General features: G+C 34.9%; 1 protein-coding gene across 2 annotated transcripts in view; it reads right to left on the bottom strand.

The window, feature by feature from the left end:
• Positions 1-22,182, bottom strand: part of CRY1 (cryptochrome circadian regulator 1) — a 61,846-nt gene that overhangs the window by 17,605 nt on the left and 22,059 nt on the right. For both annotated transcript variants that reach the window (XM_054574577.1, XM_054574578.1), the window contains exon 2: positions 10,932-11,040. In XM_054574577.1, the coding sequence (XP_054430552.1) occupies positions 10,932-11,040 (109 nt within the window). The remainder of the gene's footprint in view (positions 1-10,931; positions 11,041-22,182) is intronic.

Below are 22,182 nucleotides of genomic sequence, written 5' to 3'. Positions count from 1 at the left end.
TTCTTCTTTAACTCCTTGATTGTCAGACTTCCATACAGTTCGATTTTCTGGCAGTTCCGGTTATTTGTTGTTTTTAAATTTGTTGCCCTTCTTTTGGTTATGTGAGGAGGCAAAGTGTATCTATCTATGCCTCCACCTTGGCTGGAAGTCTCCATTAACTTTTTGGAAATAGCTCCTTGTGTTTAGAGCAAAGTAGGTATTCTTACCACAGTCTATCTTCAAATCATATTATTACTGTTGAATAATATAAATACATACACACACACACAGTCTGCAGAAAGTCCAGCCATTATTGATGTAAGAGAATGACTTTCAAGATGTAACCTGGCAGCCAAGAAGAGTGGACCGGAATGTGCATACGTGAATAATAAACAACTTCACTGTACTAGTCAGTGGGGGCAGGAGACACTGCTGAGTGAGTATGTGCTCTGTGTGGCCATCACATTCAAAATGACTGAGCAAGTAGAGCAACAAATTTGCATCAAATTTTGTGTTAGGCTTGAACATTCCTCCACAGAAAACTACACAGATGAATCCCCTGCTCCACAGCTGGTGACTGGCAGCTTCACTGTGACAACACAAGTGCTCACGCATCACATCTCATGCAGAGCTTTTTGTGAAACATCAAATTACCCAGGTGACTCAGCCCCCTTAGAGCCCAGATTTGGCTCCCCTGAGACTTCTGGCTTTTCCCAAAATTAAAATCATCTTTTAAAGATTAGAAGTTTCAGACCTTCAATGAGATTCAGGAAAATACGACGGGGCAGCTGATGGTGTTTGGAAGAACTGTGTGAGGTCTCCAAGTAGCTATTTTGAAGGGGTCTGAGGTGTCACTGTCCTATGTACAATTTTCTTGTATCTTGTATCTTCTTCAATAAATGTCTCTATTTTTCATATTACATGGCTGGATACCTTCTGGACAGACCATTTCATTTATTTATATACATATCTTCGTGTGTGTGTGTGTGTGTGTGTGTGTGTGTGTATCTTTAACTTTTTTTTTTTACTCTTCATTCTATTACAGTTGTCCCAATTTTTTCTCCCTTTGTCCTCCTCCGTCCAGCCCATCCCCTGCTCCCATAGTCTATCCCCACACTGTTGTCCATGCCCATGAGTCATTCATACATGTTCTTTGACTAATCCCTTCCCATTCTTTCCGTCACTTCCCCCTCCCCTCTCTCCTCTGGTGGCTGTCAGTCTGTTTCCTGTTTCCATGTCTCTGGTTCTGTTTTGCTCATTAGTTTATTTTGTTCATTAGATTCCTCTTATAAGTGAGACCATATGGTATTTGTCTTTCACCAACTGTCTTATTTCACTTAGCATGATAGTCTCCAGTTCTATCTATGCTGTCCCAAAGGGTATGAATTCCTTCTCCTTTCTTTCTGTTGCACAGTATTCCATTGTGTAAATGTATCACAGTTTTTTTAATCCATGCATCTACTGATGGGCACTTAGGCTGTTTCAAACACTTGGCTATTGTATATAGTGCTCCTATGAACATAGGGGTTCATAAGTTCTTTTGAATTGGTATTTTGGGATTTTTAGGGTATATACCCACCAATGGAATTGCTGGGTCAAACGGCGGTTCCTATTTTTATTTATTTATTTATTTTTAGGAAATCCCATACTGTTTTCCAAAGTGGTTACACCAGTCTGCATTACCCCAACAGTGCACTAGGGTTTCCTTTTCTCCACATCCTCGTCAGCACTTGTTTGTTGATTTACTGATGATAGCCATTCTGACAGGTGTTAGGTGATATCTTGTTGTGGTTTAATTTGCATCTGATGGCCAGTGATGTTGAGCATTTTTCCTTATGTCTGTGGGCCATCTGTATGTCCTCCTTGGAAAAGTATCTATTCAGGTCCTCTGTCCATTTTTTAATTGGGTTGCCTCTCTTCCTGGTGTTGAGTTGTATGAGTTCTTTATATACTTTGGGCATTAAACCCTTGTCTGATCTATCATTGGCAAATATGTTCTCCCATACAGTCAGTTCCCTTTTCATTTTGATGATGGTTTCTCTAGCCATGCAGATTTTTAATTTGATGTGGTCCCATTAATTGATTTTTTTCCTTTATTTCCCTGGCCCTAGGAGTTATACTGACAAAAATATTGCTATGTGGGGTATCTGAAATTTTACTGCCTATGTTTTCTACTAGGACTTTTATGATATCACAACTTATATTTAAGTTCTTTATCCACTTTGAGTTTAGTCTGGTATATGGTGTAAGTTGGTGGTCTAGTTTCATTTTCTTGCATGTACCAGTCCACCTATCCCAACATCATTTATTGAAAAGACTGTTTTTATTCCATTGCATTCTGATGACCCCTTTGTCAAATATTATTTGACTACAGAGACATGGGTTTATTACTGGGTTCTCTATTCTTTTCCATTGATCTCTGTGTCTGTTCTTATGCCAGCACCAGACTGTTTTGATTAGAGTTGCCTTGTAGTGTAGTTTGATATTGGGTATTGTGATCCCTTCTATTTCATTCTTCTTACTCAAGATTGCTGTGGCAATTTGGGGTCATTTTTAGTTTCATATAAGTATTTGAAGTATTTGTTCTAGATCTGTGAAATATGCCTTTGGTATTTTAATAGGGATTGTGTTGAATCTATATATTGCTTTGGGGACTATGGACATTTTAATGATGTTAATTCTTTGAATCCAAGAATGGGGTATATATTTCCATTTATTTGTATCCTCCTCAGTTTCTTTCTTCAGTGTTCTACAGTTTTCCACGTACAGATCTTTTACTTCCTTGGTTAAATTTATTTCTAGGTGGTGGTTATTTTTGTTGTTGTTGTTGTTGTTGTTATTCTTATTATTATTTTGCTGCTACAGTAAATGGGATTTTTTCCTTAGTTTCTCTTTGATAGTTTATTGTTGGTGTACAAAAATGCCATCAATTTCTGAATATTGACTTTGTTTCCTGCTACTTTGCTGAATTCACCTACTAGGTTGAGTAGTTCTTTGGTGGAACCTGTAGGGTTTTCTATGTACACTATCATGTTGTCTGCAAATAATGACAATTTTACTTTCTCCTCTCCAATTTGGATGTCTTTTATTTCTTCTTCTTGTCTGATTGCTGTGGCTAGGACCTCCAATACCATGTTGACTAAGAGTGGTGAAAGTGGACATCCTTGTCTTTTTCCTGATCTTAAGGGAAACTCTTTTAGCTTTTGCCCATTGAGTATGATGTTGGCAGTAGGTTTTTTGTATATGGTCTTTATTACATTGAGGTATGCTCCCTCTATTCCCACTTTACTGAGTATTTTTATCGTAAGTGGGTGTTGGATTTTAGCAAATACTTTTTCTGCATCTACTAATATGATCATGTAATTTTTGTCTTTCATTTTAGGCGATGTATAACATTTACTGATTTGTGAATATTGTACCATCCTTGCATTCCAGGAATAAATCCCACTTCATCATGGTGTATGATCTTTTTAATGTATTGTTGGATTCATTTGCTAGTATTTTGTTGAGAATTTTAGCATCTATGTTCATCAGAGATATTGGCCTGTAATTTTCTTTCTTTGTTGTATCTTTACCTGGTTCGGGGATTAGGATAATACTGGCCTCATAAAAAAAGTGTGAGGGTCTTCCCTCTTCTTTAATTTTCTGGAATAGTTTGAGAAGCATAGGTGTGAGTTCCTTGAATGTTTTGTAAAATTCGCTTGTGAGGCCATCTGGACCAGGACTTTTTGTGTCAGCAGGTTTTTGATTACTGCTTCAATTTTGCTAATAGTTATTGGTCTATTCAGCTTTTCTGCTTCTTCCTGATTTGGTTTTGGAAGATTGTGTGTTTCTAGAAATTTATCCATTTTGCCTAGGCTGTCCAATTTCTTGGCATATAGTTGTTCATAGTAATTTCTTACAATCCTTTGTATTTCTGTGGTATCGGTTTTTACTTCTCTTCTTTCATTTCTGATTTTATTTATTTTGGTCCTCTCTCTTTTTTTCTTGAGGGGTTTGGTTATTGATTTGTCAATTTTGTTTATTTTTTCAAAGAACCAGTTCCTGGATTTACTGATCCTTTGAATTGTTTTTTTTAGTCTCTATGTTATTTAATTCAGCTCTGATCTTGATTATTTCCTTCCATATATATTTCTATTTATCTTCTTCTCACCCTTGTATGATCTTGTTATATATTTTATTTGTATTATACTATAACCCCATAATATTGGTATTATCCCCTACAATTCATTGCTATTATAGTTTTAACCTGTCAACAGTATTTTAAAAGAAATAGTATACATAAATATACATAATTAAAACAATGAAAAAGGTGGTCTTTTATATTTTCCCATATATTCAGTGTTCATCCTTCTTTGCCACAGGTCCTGACTTTCATCTTGGTGTCGTTTCACCTAGCAGAACTTCCTTTAGTATTTCTTACACTATAGATCTACTGGGAATAAATTATCTCTGCTTTTTTCTGCTTAAAAATGCCTTTTTCTTCTTTTTTTTTTTTGAAAGTATAGTTTTGCTAGGTTAACATGGTTGTTTATAGTTCTTTAAAGATGTCATTCCCTTGCCTCTGGGCTTTATTGTTTCTGATAAGAAATCACCTATCACTCTTATTGTGGTTCCCTAAGTATGTCTTTCCTCCTGCAGCTCTCATCAAATTTTGTCTTTCACTTAATTGACTATGATGTGGCAAGATGTTAGTTTTTTAATATTTATAATGTTTGGTGTTTGTTTAGCTTCTTTGGCACTGAGGGTTGATACCTTTCATTAGTTTAAAAAATTTTTTAATCATTATGTCTCCAAATATACACATTTTTCTGTCCCAATCTCTCCTCTTTTTTCTAAGTCTGCAGTTAGACATACGATAGGCTGTTTACTATTGTTCCACAAATCTCAGACATTCTGTTCCCTTTTCAAAAAACAATATTCCTTCTTGCCCTGGCCGGGTGGCTCAGTTGGTTGGAGCATCACCCCATATATCGAAAGGCTGTGGGTTCACTTCCTGGTCAGGGTACATGCCTGGGATGCAGGTTCAATCGCCTGTCAAGGCACCTGCAGGAGGCAGCTGATCGATGCTTTTCTCTTGCATCAATGTTTCTTTCTCCCTGTGCCCCCCACTAAAATCAATAATAATAAAATATCCTCAGTTGAGGATTAAAATAACCTTTCTTTTCTTTCTGTTTCACTTGGGATAATTTCTACTGATTGTCTTCAAGTTCACTGATCCTTTGTTCTGCTCTGTCCAGCCTGGATAAGCCCACTGAAGGAATGAATTCATTTCTGGCAGTGTATATCTGAGTTCTAGAATTTTCATTTGGTTTTTAATAGTTTCCATTTTTGTACTGAAATGACCATTTATTCACATGTATCTTTTACCTTTCATCTAGATCCTTTAATATTTATGGCATAATTGTTGTAAAATACTTTATTCTAATCCCAACATCTGCATCTACTGTGAGACTCCTTCTACTGACTTTTTGTTCTGGGGTCGGGGGAGGGGGGGCAGTGGTTGCAAGTCACATTTTCCTGCTTCTTGTTTCATAATTTTTAATTGTATGCCAGAAAAATGGTATAAAAGAATAAATATAAAATAAATAACATTTGTTTCTAGAAGTCCATAGTCTTTGCTTTCTCTGACTGCTAGAAGTTCAATTAATGTAGTCTGTATCTGAGCTTTGGTCTGGGCTTTGTTTTGCTGCTTTGGTTAAATTCTATTCTCTTCTGGCCTTGACTATTTTGAGGGCAGGATCCAGATATTTCTTCAATGGGGATCTGAGCACTGATAAGACATCTTTCTCTGCTTTACAGCCCAGACACTAGCTTTACAAACTGTAGGGGATCTCTTCACTTTGTTGTCTACCCATCAGCTTTAAGGCTGCTGGGGAGTTCTCTTTGTTTTCCAGCCCTGTCCAGTAATTTTCTGTACCTCAGGAGATTTCTTTCTACCCTACTGTCCTGTCTCCAGCTTCAGTGGACTTGCTACACTGCTTAAGTGAATGCCCAGTGCACTTCAATGAGGCATCTCTCTCAGCTCTTCTCCTTGCCTCAGCCTTCGCACACTGCCACTGACTGGCATTCTATGAAGGCACTGTAGAAAAGAACTGGAAAGTGAGTGTAAACTTGCTCTGTGACTAGGGCTTCTTGGGATTCTAATCTGCCATGTCAGCCCACATATGACCACAAAAAGCTCTGTGAAATTTTGACTGATTTTTCTTCACTCTCAACTATTGCGGATTCCCTTCTTTTCCTGCTATGCTCTCAGAGATGTAGCCAGAGGTCTTTTTGTTCCTATACAAGGTTCATTCCTCTATGGAATTTAGTTTATTTAGGCTTCTTTGTGTCCTCAACTTCCTGATACATTAAAAAAGGTATGATTTTGTGGCATACTCACTTCTTCTCATTGTTAAGATGGCAAAGATGGTCTATTACAACTTTCTACATCTTAACCAGAGGTAGAAGTCCCTATCTAATCTTTTACACAGCTCTTTATTTTAAACGATGTGGTTACCTTTGAATTTAAATAGTTGAATATAATAATAAGATTGCATGTACTGTTAAAATATTTTCATGTGAATAAGTGAATATTTGTATTTTTAAGCATTAAGATCGGTATCCATTTCTGTATATCACAATTACTTGTTAACCATTCAGAAGGCATAATATGAACAACTAAATGAATGTAAAGTTCTTAAATGCTCATGATTAATACTGTGAAAGTAATTAAGAGATATAAAATTCTAACAGAAAATCTAAAGTTATAAATCACAAACTTCCTAGGAGAAAGCATTTAAAGTAGTATAATTACATAGATATGTTATCTCACAAAATAACCCAAGTATAAAGAAGGTAAAGCTCTAAAAATTTCTATCCACCCACCCATTACCCCTTCTTCTGTTCCATAAATGTAGTCTCAGGGTTTTAAATACTACTTATATACTGAATATTCCTAAATTTAATCCAGACTTCTCTCCTGAGCACTTAAGTAGGACCTGAATGCCTAGGCAACAAGTACACTTAAATGTCTAAAAGGCATCTCAAACTTAAACTATTAAAAAAGTGAACTCCCGATTTCTCCATAAATTTGCTCCTCCCATTGTCTTCCTCATCTCACTAAATCATTTTCCCAGGCTAGAAACCTAAAGTCATCCTTGACTCACAGAGACCACATATATTTTAAAAATATATCCAACATCCTATCACTTTTCAACACCTCTATCTAGTTTACCCTGCCCATCATCGTGTTCCTGAATAATTGCCATGGCCTCCTAGTTGATCTTTCTGTGCCTGCCTTTACAACATCTTTCCCTCTCCCATGTCTATTCTCTACAAACAGCCAGAGTGATTACTTAAAAATGTAAATGAAATCAGGTCACTCCTCTACTGAAAATTCTCCCATAGCATCCCATTTCACTCAGAATAAAAGCTGAAGTCCTTAGCATGGTCTCTACAAGCCCGTGTTCTGGTTCCCTGCAACGTCTCTGACCCTGTCTTCTTTTCACTCACTGTGCTCTAGCCATGCTGGCCGTTTTGCTGTTCCTAAACAAGTCATGGCCTTTGTAACTGCTGTTCCTTCTGCCTGCAATACTCCTTCCCTATGTTGCAGTTATCTTAGTAGCTTAAAACAAATGATTAAATCTCACAAGTCTGCCAGTTAACTAGATGGTTCTTTTGTTGGTCTCAACTGGCTCAATCGCGAGCCCGCAATCAGCTGGCAGCATGGCTGGGTGGATGGACCTAAGGTGATCTCTTTTACACATCTCAGACCTTGGTGCTAGCTTGTTGGCTGGCCCTCTCTCTCTGCTCATGGTCTCCTATAATTCAATATTTTAACGTAAGTTTCCTTGCATGGTACAGGAAGCATTCCAAAAGAGCAAAGGGTCATTTGAGGTCTAGAATCTGAAACTCAAGGTCTCCTTTGGCATTTGGTCAAAACAAGTTATAAAGCCAACCCAGGTTTAAGGCCCTAAGAAAATAAACTCCACATTTTTATGGAACAAGCTGCAAAATAGTGTGGATTCAGTATGTCACATGCCAGATATTTGCATGGATCAGTCCCTTCATACATCTGCTTAAATATCACTTTATCAGAGAGGTCATGACTCCATATTAAGTAACTACCCTTTCCTCACCTTGGCACTTAACTATTCCACACTTTATTTTAGCACCTATTACCACCTGACATTGCATATTACTTGTTTATTATTGCCTCCTTCCCACTATAGTGTAAGCCCATGAAAGCAGAAACTTTTTCTGTTTGTTTCACTATTATATCCCTGGCACCTTGAACACTAACTTGTACATAGTAGGTACTCACTCAAGATCTACTGAATGAATTATCTTACCAAATGGTTAAAATAATAAAGAATCTGATATAACTCAAAAAGGATAGCAAATTTTATATATTGAAATGTTAGTGACTTTATATATTCTCCTTTGATTTATTCTGTGATTTTGAACAGAATATTTTATTACACTCAATGTGTCCATCAATAAAGTCTTTAGCCACATGTCTCTGTTTCTTGGATATAATGAGGATGTGTTAAACCAACACCTCAAACTATTCATGCATGAAAAGTTTCTGCAGGGCCTGGAATGTGCATGATCTTGGGGGCTTACCAGCCTGGCATCAAATGTTTACAGAAATGCAAGATTTAATTGCATAATACTTATTATTATTTATGTAAAATACCTATGATTAATAGTGTTATCCATTCAAGTTTTGCCTGGGTTAGTGTCGGCTAAATTTCTTTACCATTTCTTCAGTAGAATGTAAAAAAGTTTTTTTAAAAAGCCATCATGTTAGGATATATTAAATCAGAATTTAACTGAGAAAAATTCTAAATTAAAAGCATATAAAAAAACAGTTTATCAGACAAATATGTATACATAAAAATGCTCTGACCCCATTCCTAAACCCACTCAGTATAAGTGGGATAAAATGAGTGAATGCTATAGAGAACGAAGATGCATAATAGAGGAGATATCAATTCTGGGACCACTGTCACCACCCCAATGAACTAAAGGTACTAGTATTAGGTCTAAACTATTTTTACCTCTAATGTGGGAAATAAGATTACTCACCTATTAAAAATTCTCCCTATTTTCTGTACTAGAATAATAAAACCAGAGGCAATAAGGTAAATGAGTCAGTTAGTTACGGACAAAAGAATCTTTTCTCTCAGAGAAACTGGGGGTATAAAGGTTAGGGATAGAAAGAAGACCTACTTTTTATTTTATATTCTTTTAGGCTTTTTTTTTTAGATACATGCATAGCAGTCCTAAACAATTTTTTTTTAAAAATCCATACAACAGAAATTAACTTCCTCCATGGCTCTGCAAAAAGCAAATAAATATGAAAGAAGTGTTTATAAAAAGCATATTATACAGACTATTGTACATAAGCCCAAGGAAAAATCAGAATAAAATAATCAACACTTCATGTGTATGTCCTTGTGTTTATGTAGCTGTATTTTATGGCTCATGTGGAAACCACTGCCTCTCTGCCAAACACACAAGACATCATATAACTGCATAAGATGGTTTGATCTAATAATATGCTATTTTAGGTAGAAGAAAGCTCAAAACAAACACTAAAGACGATAAGACAAGTTTTTGAAAAACAAGTAAATAAAAGTTTTGTTATTTTCAAAGAGACTAAAAACCGTTTAAGATTTATTTTACTTATACCACATGAATTTAGAGATAAGGTTCAAGCAATTACCCATATACTGTTTCACTCATGAGTTGTTGATAAACTATAACCATTGTTTCTGATATGCTGGCTACTCAGATCTCTTTCATGTACCTAAGTTAAATTCTGACTCTAAGCAGCTACAGTAGTGAACAAGCTTTAAGGCAATAAATTTTCACTAGCCAAAACTGTTGCATTAGCCAAACCCTAAGCACTAAAGGTTTCTCTAATACCAGTGAGAAAAGGCTGGGTAGTGCTGATTTGATTCTCAGTACTGGGAATATTCTCGTGCAGGGAAAGGAATTGTTGTCTTTTCCATTAGAAATAGAAATATTGCTATTATAAAAATTTGAAGAGTCAAACAGCTGCAAGAAAAAAAAAGATATACACTCAGAGATCCAATGGCAGTAAATAGGAAGGAATGAATTAGAAAAGCCAGAAAACTCAGATTCTGGTCTGAGCACTTCCATGAGCTAGTTGTATGACCTTGGTCAAAGCATCTAATCTCTTTAGGACTAATATCTTATTTGGGGGTAAAAAAAAAAAAAAAGAGGGAAATAAGACAAGGAGATTTTTAAAATTCTAAGTTAAAAAACAAAAAACAAAAACCCACAATTTTGCATTAGACCCAGAAAGTCTACTAAGAATTATTCCAACAGTGGCACATGTGATCAAAGATAATGCATTTCTAGACAAGGATGTTCACTGACATTACTTGTATTAGCAAAAGGCCTGTGGAAAAATAATTCAATGTTCAGTGGAAAGCTAGTTAAAGAAACTATAGAATATCTATACAACTGAATACTATGAAGCCATTTAAAAGACTGGGGAAGTAATATAGAACAATCTCAAAAATACATGGTTATGTAAACAAAGCACTGCACAGAATAGTGTAATAGTGCTTTCACCTTGGTTTTTAAAAAAGGGGATAATAACATACACACACACATACATATATGTGTATAACATGTGCATATATACATATTTAAACATGTACACATATACATTTTTGTTTATTCTAAGAATATTTCTAATGAATACCCAAGAAACCAGCAGTTGTTACTCTGGGAAGGAAACTAGCAGTTCAAGGCAGAAGAAAGATTTCTTTTACTGTCTTATTTTATCACTTGCAACTATTTTACTAAAGAAAAAAACCCACAAAATTTTATTTAAAAATTTGTATTCCCCACCATTTAAATGATCCAAAACACCTTATTTACCAAAAATGTCTTCTCTGACAAAAGATTATTAATGTATTAATAATTACCTTGAAAAGCCTAGGAAACACATCTGCTGGTTGTCCACGAATCACAAACAGTCGAGAGTTTAATTTTCGCAAATTAGCATCAAGGTCTTCAAGACATTGAAGCAAAAATCTAGGGAGAGAATAATATTATTATATTATTATGTGTATTTAGGAGATGTAAAATATTGCAAAACTGTGTTATTCTAAAAGTTGAAATGACAACACCATCATGTAATTACCTATCATCTTATTACTTCTAATTGATATATAAATTACTATTTTCAGAAGCCATACATATAATTTTTTAAATTAACAGCGTGTTTCTTAGTATTTTAATAAAGTTCTTAAATTAAATCAGTAACTTTCATTAAATAGTGTTAGCAAAAGTTTAATTTGTAAATGTAAAAATTATAAGTACACAAATAAACTGATTTCATTATTTAAACTAGAAATGAATTCAAGTTCATATAGAAAAACCAACATCAAAATCTTAGAGAACTTTCTAACTGGAAAAATATGGAAACATCCTATTTAATCACTGTGAGAAAATGAATAACTTAAAAATTTGAACATGTTATTGGGGAATATTATTATTTTGTGAGAGATAACAATGCTCATTTTCAAGTTTATAAGTTAATTAAAGAAAAAGAAACACAATCATTCTTAAACAAATAAGAAACACACCTCTGTATCCTCACATTTACATTTCACCACATCCCTTTTCTGTCTTGGTTTAGAGTTACCTCCCTAACGTGTCCATCCCCACTCTACCCCACCACTACCAATGTGCAAATACTTTGGGGGAAAAGATTACTGTTGTTATAGCAATAGACATGAGTTTTGTAAAATTATCTGTAACTATAAGTAGCTTATACTGTTTGGTGATAAATGTTTATTGGGAAACATCTAGCTTTATGTATTTGCTTAGCAAAAGAGTTTTTAGGCACTAGTAGTCAGATCAAAAATTAAAGTTGAATGAACTAGCAATTTTAAGTTTTCTTAAATTTAAACAGTCCAAGACTAAAACATCCTGGAAGGATAATTCAAGGCAGAGATCATTGTCAAATCTCTTTTGCATGATTAGTTTCAGTATGTTCTCTACCAGAGGTAGTATATAGCAAGAGTTCTCCTTATTCAACGTTTTGGTGGAAATATTTCTATGTGGTACAAGCAGGTCAATGATAGACTGTGAGATGGAAAATTGAAAAAGAAAGTTTACTTATTCATTTAATTAAGTAATCATTAATTACTTGATTAATTAATAATTGGTCCTTGGTTTTTCCCTTTCTTATTCACAAGCTGAATAATCATTGTTAATGCTTTTCAATAAACACCCTATGAAACAACAAAATATTGTAAAAAATGACATGGACTGAAGCAATACATTACAACAGAAAAAGTTTTGCAACCAAAGAATTATTTTTGTTTTGGCACTTCATAAAACAAAGGAATAGAGGCACGCCAAGACAAGGATATATGGCCCTAATGAAAGAACAGATCAAAGCTCTAAAAATAGAACTAAGCAATGAAGAGATAGCCAACCTATCAGATGCACAGTTCAAAACACTGGTAATCTGGATGCTCCTTGAATTGGTTGAGTATAGTCGCAAAGTGGAGGAAAAAGTGAAGGCTACGCAAAGTGAAACAAAGAGAAATATACAGGGAACCAACAGAAAAGGGAAGGGAACCGGGACTCAGATCAATGATTGGGAGCAGAAGGAAGAGATAAACATTCAACCACAACAGAATGAAGAAACAAGAATTCAAAAAAATGAGAAGAGGCTTAGGCACCTCTGGGACAACTTTAAACATTCCAACGTCCGACTCATAGGGGTGCCAGAAGGAGAAGAGGAAGAGCAAGAAATGGGAAACTTACTTGAAAAACTAATGAAGGAGAACTTCCCCAATCTGACCAAGGAAATAGACTTCCAGGAGATCCAGGAAGCTCAGAGAGTCCCAAAGAAGTTGGACCCAAGGAAGCACACACCAAGGCACATCATAATTACATTACCCAAGATTAAAGATAAGGAGAGAATCTTAAAAGCAGCAAGAGAAAAGGGGACAGTTACTACAAAGGAGTTCCCATAAGACTGTCAGCTGATTTCTCAAAAGAAAGCTTGCAGGCAAGAAGCAGCTGGTAAGAAGTATTCACATTCATGCAAGACAAGCACCTACATCCAAGATTACTCTATCCAGCAAAGCTATCATTTAGAATGGAAAGGCAGGTAAAGTGCTTCCCAGATAAGGTCAAGTTAAAGGAGTTCATCACCACCAAGCTCTTATTATATTATATGAAATGTTAAAGGGACTTACCTAAGAAAAAGGAGATCAAAAACTATGAACAGTAAAATGACAACAAACTCACAACTATCAACAACTGAACCTAAAAAAACAGAAACAGAAACAAATGAAGCAAACAACTAGAACAGGAACAGAATCACTGAAATGGAGATCATTGGGGAGTAGAAGGGGGGAAGAATGGGGGGAAAAGTTACAGGGAATAAGTAGCATAAATAATAGGTACAAAATAGGCAGGGGGAGGTTAAGAATAGTATAGGCAATGGAGAAGCCAAAGAACTTATATGTCCACCCCATGGACGTGAACTAAAGGGTAGGGGGAGTGCTGGGGGAGGGGCAGTGCAGGGTGGAGGGGGATAAAATGGAGGAAAAAAATGGGACAACTGTAATAGCTTATTCAATAAAATATATATATATATATTTTTTTTTTTTTTTAAAAAGAGTGTCTGAAAGGGCATTTCAAAGGTGGGTCCACTTAAAAAAACAAAAGAAGATATACAGTAAAAGCAGTATGTCTGGAAACTGAGCCAGCCTGCAGTTTGCTGGTACTGATAAGAACATGAGCAGCCTGACTGCCTTTTGGCCCACTGTGGGGTAAAAAATAAACAACAACAAAAACAAAGGATAAAAATGTATTTATTTAAGTATGGTGTTTTTCTTCCACAGATGCTAATTTTATTAAAATTATATTTTCAACTACAGTTGACTTTCAATATTATTTTATATTAGTTTCAGGTGTACAGCACAGTGGTTGTACAATTATATAATTTACGAAGTGATCCCCTAATAATTTAAGTACTCACTGGGCACCTTACATAATTATTACAATATTATTGACTATAATCCCAATGTTGTACTTTATATCCCCACCACAGATGTTATTGATGGTGCCCTTCTTCAATGGATATTATCATTTACATAACTGTAATTTCACATAAGAATTGAACATATACAGTGCACTCAAATATTGGTACCTTTAAAAAGAATATAATGCTTACTTTGTACTCAAATATTTTAAATAGAAAAGACTCAAAAAGAAACAGAGCAGGATGGACAACACTCAGTGATGCTGTCCTTTGTTATAAGACTTTTTGCACTATGACTTTGAAAGTATATGCATATATCATTTTGATAAAATAAAATTTACATTGCATGTATCTGCTTATGTAATATGTGCATAAGAAAATAACTGGAAGGATATTATACCAAGCTATTAACAATAGCTACCCTCTGGGAATGGGAGTTTGGGATGAAGTTGAAGAAGAAATAAACTTTTTAAAAATTTCATAAAAAGGTATAAAATGGATAATTAGCATATACTTCTTCAAAGTAGAACAAAACTGAGAAGTACTGTATCTACTGTAAACCTGGTTTCATACATAGTGAACATCTTTTCAAAGCAATAGAAATATTTCAATAGCATGAATTTAATGGTTTTATTGTATTTTCATTGCATTCTCATTTTTTATTCCCATACTGTATTGTATTCCCATATTGTATTCCCATTGCACAAATTTCCCAAATTACTATCCTTTAATCAATCCTGAAAAGTTCTAATTTCTTCACCTGTAAAACTGGGATAGTAACAGGACCTGTATTATACATAGCATTGTTGTGAGAAATAAATATTATGTGAGGCTCTTAGAACAGTGCATGATCCATAGTAACTATGATTATATGTTATCTATTATTTTTTGTCCCCTCTTTCCTACCACTAATTTGCTACAATAATTCTAGACTTTATCTCTTGCCAGTATTATTTACTACAATGCCTTAAAATAAATCTGCCTACCAACAGTCTCTTCCCGCTCTAACCCATTTTATACACAATAGCAAACATTCCTGAGGCAAATTTTCCTGCTCAGATGTCTTCAAAGATTCATTCTTATAGAATAAAGAATACTTTTTTTTTTCCCCTTGGCCACTAACTTAGGGTTCCAGGTTCATTTCCTACCACTCCCCGTTTTCTCCCACCAAATCAAACTACATCTCTTTTCCCCAGTCTCCTGGAATTTGCTCCATGCTCTTCCCTTGGCCTGAATACCTTTCCCAATTTCCATCTCTTCAAGTTCAAATTCTACTTCAGTCTTCCAGCTATAAGTAACTTCTCCATCCACTAAATTCTCAAAGGACATAATGTACCTCATCCTAGAGAAACTTTCAGATTGTACCTTATTACAGTGCGTGCGCTCAGGCACGCATGTGCTCTCATGTGCGCGCTCTCCGCCCCCCCCCGCCCCATCTCGCACACGTGCACCTTCTCCTGATAAATTTCAAATACAGTGTCTGTGCCTCATTTCTAACTACACAATTCCCAAACCTGTGTTTTGGTTTCTACATTTGGCAAGCAAATCTCATCATGTAAGATTAGAATAGGATAAAATGACCTACAGAGTTGTAATGTACTCTGTTGAAAGGATTATAAACGGCATAAAATCATCTAGTAGAATCACTAGTACTTGGTAGATATTCATTAAGCAGAAGTTTTCATTATTCTCTCTTGGGAGTAATTTGTATTTTTGAAAAAAGTAACATATTTCTATATGCAAGTACCTGGGTATGACAAGAGAAGACAATGAATTAGTCTATATACACATATATACAGAATCATCTTGGACTTGTAACTTCTGCTGAATGTGACTTTGGACAAAGTCTTGATGAAAATCTTCCCAGTGACAACACAAATGTGAATATGACTATACCGAGGTCTGTCCAGAAAAGTCCAACCAGACTTTTATGTTGGTAGGATCAACATAATCCCTCTGCTGCTGAAAATAAGGCAATATAAATTAACATGTATCATACCAGAATAATATGAAAGTTCTCTTATATGTTAATATAAGAGAATGGTTTGTGTGACATCAATGTAACCCCTAGCAGCCAAGGAGAGTGGACTGGAATGTACATATGTGAACAATGATGACTTCATTGTACTAGTCAGCAGGGGCAGTAGATGCTGTTGAGTGAGCATGTGTACTGTGTGGCCATTGCATTCAAAATGACTGAGCAAGCAGAGTAACCAATCTGCATCAAATTTTGCATTGAGCTTGAACACTGATCCACGGAAACTATTTAGATGATTGAGAAAGCAGCAGCTATGGGCAACTGGAGACTGGCAGCTTCATCATGACAATGTGCCTGCTCATGCATCATGTCTTATGCAGAGCTTTTTGGCGAAACATCAAATTACTCAAGTGACTTAGCCCCCTACAGCCTAGATTTGGCCTCTGCAACTTCTGGCTTTTCCCAAAACTAAAATCACCTTAGAAAGGGAAGAGATTTGAGATTGTTGATGAGATTCAGGAAAATACGACAGTGCAGCTGATGGCAACTGGGGGAACTATATGAGGTCCCAAGGTGCCTACTTTGAAGGGGACTGAAGTGCCATTGTCCTATGTACAATGTTTCTTGTATCTTGTATCTTCTTCAATAAACATCCCTATTTTTCATATTACATGACTGGATAGCTTCTGGACAGACCACGTATATAGCAAGGTACAGAGCAATTAAGACCCTGAATCAACTAATCTCTAAGCATATAATTCTTCCTTGATAATACCATAAAATAAAACCTCCAATATCTAGGGTTCAAAGTATCAACTTACTGACTGATAAGATTTATTTTTAGTGCTGAATAATGTTACTTGAAAGGGTGCTACATAAAATCTAACCTTTCATCCTTTACCCGCAGCTGGGAAGTGAGTTCTGTCAAAGTTTAGATTCAATGTGTTCCAGAGAACATACACATTTCAACTTTTATATATTACAAATATATGTGCCTCAGACAGGCATCCAATATTGAATGTGATGACTTAATATACTATATATTGAAAATACATAGGGTACTTAAGAGGGATATATTTTCATATCTCCAATCTGACGTATTTACTGTTCCTTTAAAATTGAAATCATTTGAAGGCTCAGTTAATCATGCTCTTAAATACATGCAACAGGTTAGTTTTTAAATCGGCCTGAGGTAGTGAAACTCACTATATCCCTTTGTATAGTTTTATTTCCTACATAGAAGACAGTTCTCATGTTAATTTAATTACAACACTAACTGTACTACTTCAAAATAAATTGCAGAGGTGCTAGGTGAGAAAATATACTTCTTCATTTTAACACTTTAAGGATTTCTCTTTAACCTCTAGAGTTCACTAGTTTACTGCTAGTAGAAAAAAGTATATGCAGTGAGCTTCCTTATACCAGTTCCAAAAGATGACCTCAACATGAATCAACAGAAATCATTCCTTTAAGTAGGTCATTGCTATAGCAACCAATGGGTGGTTTGGTATACTCCCAGTTATAATGACCTACTTTCCAGCCTGTGCGAGAAGAGCTTTATGTAACTAGAATTTCTAGTTCTGTCTATAAAATAGTCTAAAAAAGGCAATGGTAGGATCAACATAATCCCTCTGCTGCTGAAAATAAGGCATTATAAATTAACATGTATCATACCAGAATAAAACCATCTGGTTCTGCACTTTAGTTTATAAAATATATCTTATCACATGCTCAACAATGAAAATTACACTTTGAATAACTAAACCAAAACAATTCATTGCTGACTCTAAAGAACTGATTTAAAGAATTTAAATTAAGATAATTAAAACCCCATGCAAAATGTCCTCTTGTATCCTCTGCATGAAACAACAGAATTAAATTTCAAAAATTAAATTTCTCCATATATTAACTATAATAAAGAAAAAATAGTCTTAGTCGTTAATCAAAGTCTATGGTGTTTTATTAGAAATTTTAAAATTATAAGTAGCAATTTGTCTCTCTATAAACTGCATAAAGTTTACATATGCTTTTCTCCTGGTTTGCAACAAATGTTTAGTGCTTTTATCTAAATTAGTCATTATTCAAACTGTCAGGATATTTGTGATACACATTTTTCTCTATGGAGAATAGTTTAATGTTTAATAAAGATCACATATATATTTTAAAAACAAATTTTGTATTTTGTAAAGCTCTAAGGAAAATAAATCATTGGATCTATACCATAACACATGTCCCTTTTTGTAACAAATATTTTGCAATGCCCCTGTTAAGTTATGAAATGAAATTCATAGATAATATGGTATATATCTGCACAATTTTAAAGCATTACAGAATGCTCTAATATATAGGAAAGGTCAGTTAAAGGAAGGTCATTTATATTTTAGAAAGAAATAACATGTACTTCTATATGTAAATACCTGGGCCTGGCACAGGAAGCCAATGAATTAACTGGATGCCTACACCTAAATATGGCACTATTTTTAAATCCAAAGTCTACAAAACAGACTGATACGGTTGTATTACTGGTGACTCAAACACCATGAGTGGTATTGTCTTTAAGCGATGTGATTTTCTGTAATGTTGAGCAAGACTTAGAAAAGTTCTGGACAATACAAAGTAGAATCTTTCCTCAATTTACATAGGTGATATATGTATTTCAGGAAAACTCAGTATATATTAAAATTGTGTAAAAAAATCTTAGCTTTTACAAGTAAAAATGAATTTAAGCTCTAGATCAGAAAAATACAAATCAATTTTTCACTTACACGAAACATCTGGTAGAATACTTGAAAGATACATGAGACTCAGAACAACTATTTATTTTGAGAAACTATCCTGAATGTTACAAGAAGTTTTCTATTCTTCACCTCTCCTCACTAATACCACTAGCACCCTGCAATCATTGTGACAAAAATGTCCGTTCTAAGAAGGGATATTATTCATTACTCACATAATTTCATTTATTTGAGGGATACAAGATAAATAATATGAGATTCCAATACTCAAGGATCTTGAAATCTAGAAAAGAAACTTGAAAATGTACACGATGTGCATGGATATAAAAGAAACTATTATGGCAGAATGCAACATATATTAAAAGAGAGACATATGGATACCATTAATATGCTTTGAAAAATCAGGAGGGAGAATTCAGGTCTGAATGTCTTTCTTTTTTGAGATGGGGAAAAACTTAGGCAAAAGTCTGCAGGATGCAGTGATGGTAGAGAGAGACCTTGCAGTATTAACATGACTTTAATAGCTGGAGATAGGGAGGGAGAATTATTGGCCACTTGACTATAACTTCCTTAAAGACTGGGGCTAGGCCTTGTTCACCACTTGCCAGCACACAGACATGCTTGGCATACAGAAGTTCAAAAAATATTTATCTAACAATGAACCAAATAAATAAACTAATGAAGGCAGATGAAAGGGATTTTAAAGACTTGATTCAATAGTCAATGTGGTATAAGAAAAAATTCTCTGAATGTCTGTTTTACTAGGTATTTTATGTATAGTATACTCCCAACAACTGTATAAGGTATCTCATTTTTAAAATGATGAATCTGAAACTAATCAAAGACATATTCCAAAGTAACTCACTTAAGCAATACAGTAAAAATTTTAATTTGGATGTGTATGACTCCAAACAAACTAGGACTAGATTATAACTTCCTTAATGTGAAAAAGAGCACCCACAAAAATACTTATAGAAAATACCATATTTAATGGTAAATGTGAAAGCATTTCTTTTAGAATTGGGAAGAAAAGGATGCTTGCCATCACCACTTCTATTCAATCCAGTACTAGTCCTAACCAGTGTAATAACAGAAGAAACAAAAGCATGATATTTATAGATAACATAAGTATTGATACTATCAATATATATATATAAAAGAAATACAGAAAAACCATTAAAATTAATAATATAATTTAAAAGGGTTAAAAATCAATTTCTGGAATCAATTTACACTAACACAATTTATGTAACTTACGCCTCTCTAATCTAAAATATTATGCAAAGCTATTGATAATCTAGACCTCTTATTATTCCTTGCCTAATTTTAGAAACTACTGCCAGGTTAGGACAAAATCAAATATAAGATGTATTTCCAGGCTTTAAAGGATTTACATACAACTTAGTAAAATCTGTCCAACACGTGGTCAAAAGCATGCTGTCCCAGATCTATGTATAATGCTTTTCTGCAGTCTAACAGTCCTATTTGAAACTTCTCATCTTCAGAAAAAGACTAGTTATATGTCAATTATATCTCAGTAAGGCTGGAAAAATAATTTAATAAAATTTCAATTTTCATCCATGAAAAAAAGACATTAGTAATGCTGAAAAATCCTTTTCTTCTTTTTTTGTATCTACGACCTAGCATGTGTCACACAGGCCAAAAGTCAAAATCTTTCCCATACTGACACTGCTGCAAAAAGTGATAGTTGCATAATGCAATCTATCCATCCATCAAAAATTTACTGAGATTCTACTGACTTTGTTGTGGTCCCTAGGGTAACTGTGAGAACAAAATTAAGTGCCTGCATTCATGAAGTTTGCATGTTTGATGATGATGACAATCATGATGACAACAGCTGCAAATCTTTAGAAAGTGTGTATTGTATACTGCTCTAAGCACGTTACATACATAAACATAACAATCCTTTGATATAGGTATTTCCTTCATTTACAAATAAGCTGAGGCATAGAAAGGTTAAGTAATTTTCCCAAGGACTCACTAAGAGAAAAGTAGCAAAGTCAGGATTTTAAACCCATTCAATCTGCTGGCTCCAGATGCTAAGCTCCTGAACCACTACTATATTTCAGTTGTGATAATTTCTATGGAGAAAACTAAAATAGGGTAGAGGAATATTGGAGGAGAGGATAATTTTACAGAGTGGTCATAGAAGGATTTTTTTTTTTTTGAATACCCTACTGCCTATTCAACATTTCCCTTTGAAAGTCCCCTCAAACCTCTTTCCATGTCTCCCAATCTTAGTTAATAATCAGTCCCATTCTTAAAGTTACTCAGACCAAAGTGTCACCTGATTGGTCACAATAGGATATGCTTATGTTGGTTAACAATCTCTAAATAAGTGACTTGACAAAGCACAAGATTTTATCTTGCTCATGTTGAGTTCACTAGCAGCTCTAGGCATTATTCTCCAAGAGGTGACTTTAGCATTCCAACTGTTTTTGATTTTGTGGCTCTGTCATTTGAACAAAAGGGCTCCTTTACAGCAAGGGAAAAATCAGACACATACAGAGGCCTTACATCGCCTCAGCCAAGCACTTCCTTACACAATTCATTGCCCAATACTGGTTATGCTCCTCTCTCCCATATGACATTGCTCTTTATCCTCTTTATCTGTGCTCCCTCCCTCCTTTCTTTCCATCGGTCATTCTATCCATCTTTCCTTCTAGAAATACATTAATCTATTTGCTTCTATCCAAACACATTCCATCCTTACTTTTTTTTTCCTTCTTTCTCTCCAGCCTTCTTTGTAGCCTTCTGTTCAGCATTCCTTCTGTTCAAAGTGAAGGCTGTTCCTTCTTTTCCTTTAGCTAGTCATAGGAATACCGTCTATGTGCTGATGACTCCCAAATTTATATTTTCAGCCTACACTTTCACTCTGGGTTCCAGATTTAGTAATCCCACTTCCTTTGCTATTTTACCTCTTAAATTTCTATCCAGATTCCAAGTGTTCCTATCATTTTTACCATTACCGCTCTTATCTATGCCACCATCATCTCTCCTCAGTGTAAGTACAGTAGCCTCCTAAGTGGTCTTCCTATATCTGCCCTTTGCCTGATACCCATTTTCTACCCAGTCCAAGTGATTGTTTTAAAAGTTAACTCACATCACATTCCAATCTCTATTCAAAAAGAGAAGCAAGAGTATGAAATAGAAAAACAAAGACTGATGAGACAGAGGTGCAAGAATGGATGAAGAGATATGGGATGGGGAGGGTGTTGGATGGGAAGAGGGTCAAAAAAAGGGAGAGAAGGGTGGCAGAAGGAACAATCAAACTGAAACTTAAGAATCCAAAGTCTAATGCAGTTTTCAGTAACCAAAAGGGTCATTTGATTTAATTTGATTTAATTTACTTTACTATTTAATTACTAGTAAGTTATAAACCGGTCGTGGACCTCAAATACATTCTATATACACTTGATTTCACAATTGACAAT

This window comes from Pteronotus mesoamericanus, unplaced genomic scaffold (assembly GCF_021234165.1).
Source record: "Pteronotus mesoamericanus isolate MK-2021 breed Mesoamerican mustached bat unplaced genomic scaffold, CSHL_Meso_final contig_263, whole genome shotgun sequence".
Taxonomy (NCBI): Eukaryota; Metazoa; Chordata; class Mammalia; order Chiroptera; family Mormoopidae; genus Pteronotus; species Pteronotus mesoamericanus.
The sequence above is the reverse complement of the archived record's forward strand: the minus strand, read 5'-3'. Positions and strand labels throughout refer to the sequence as shown.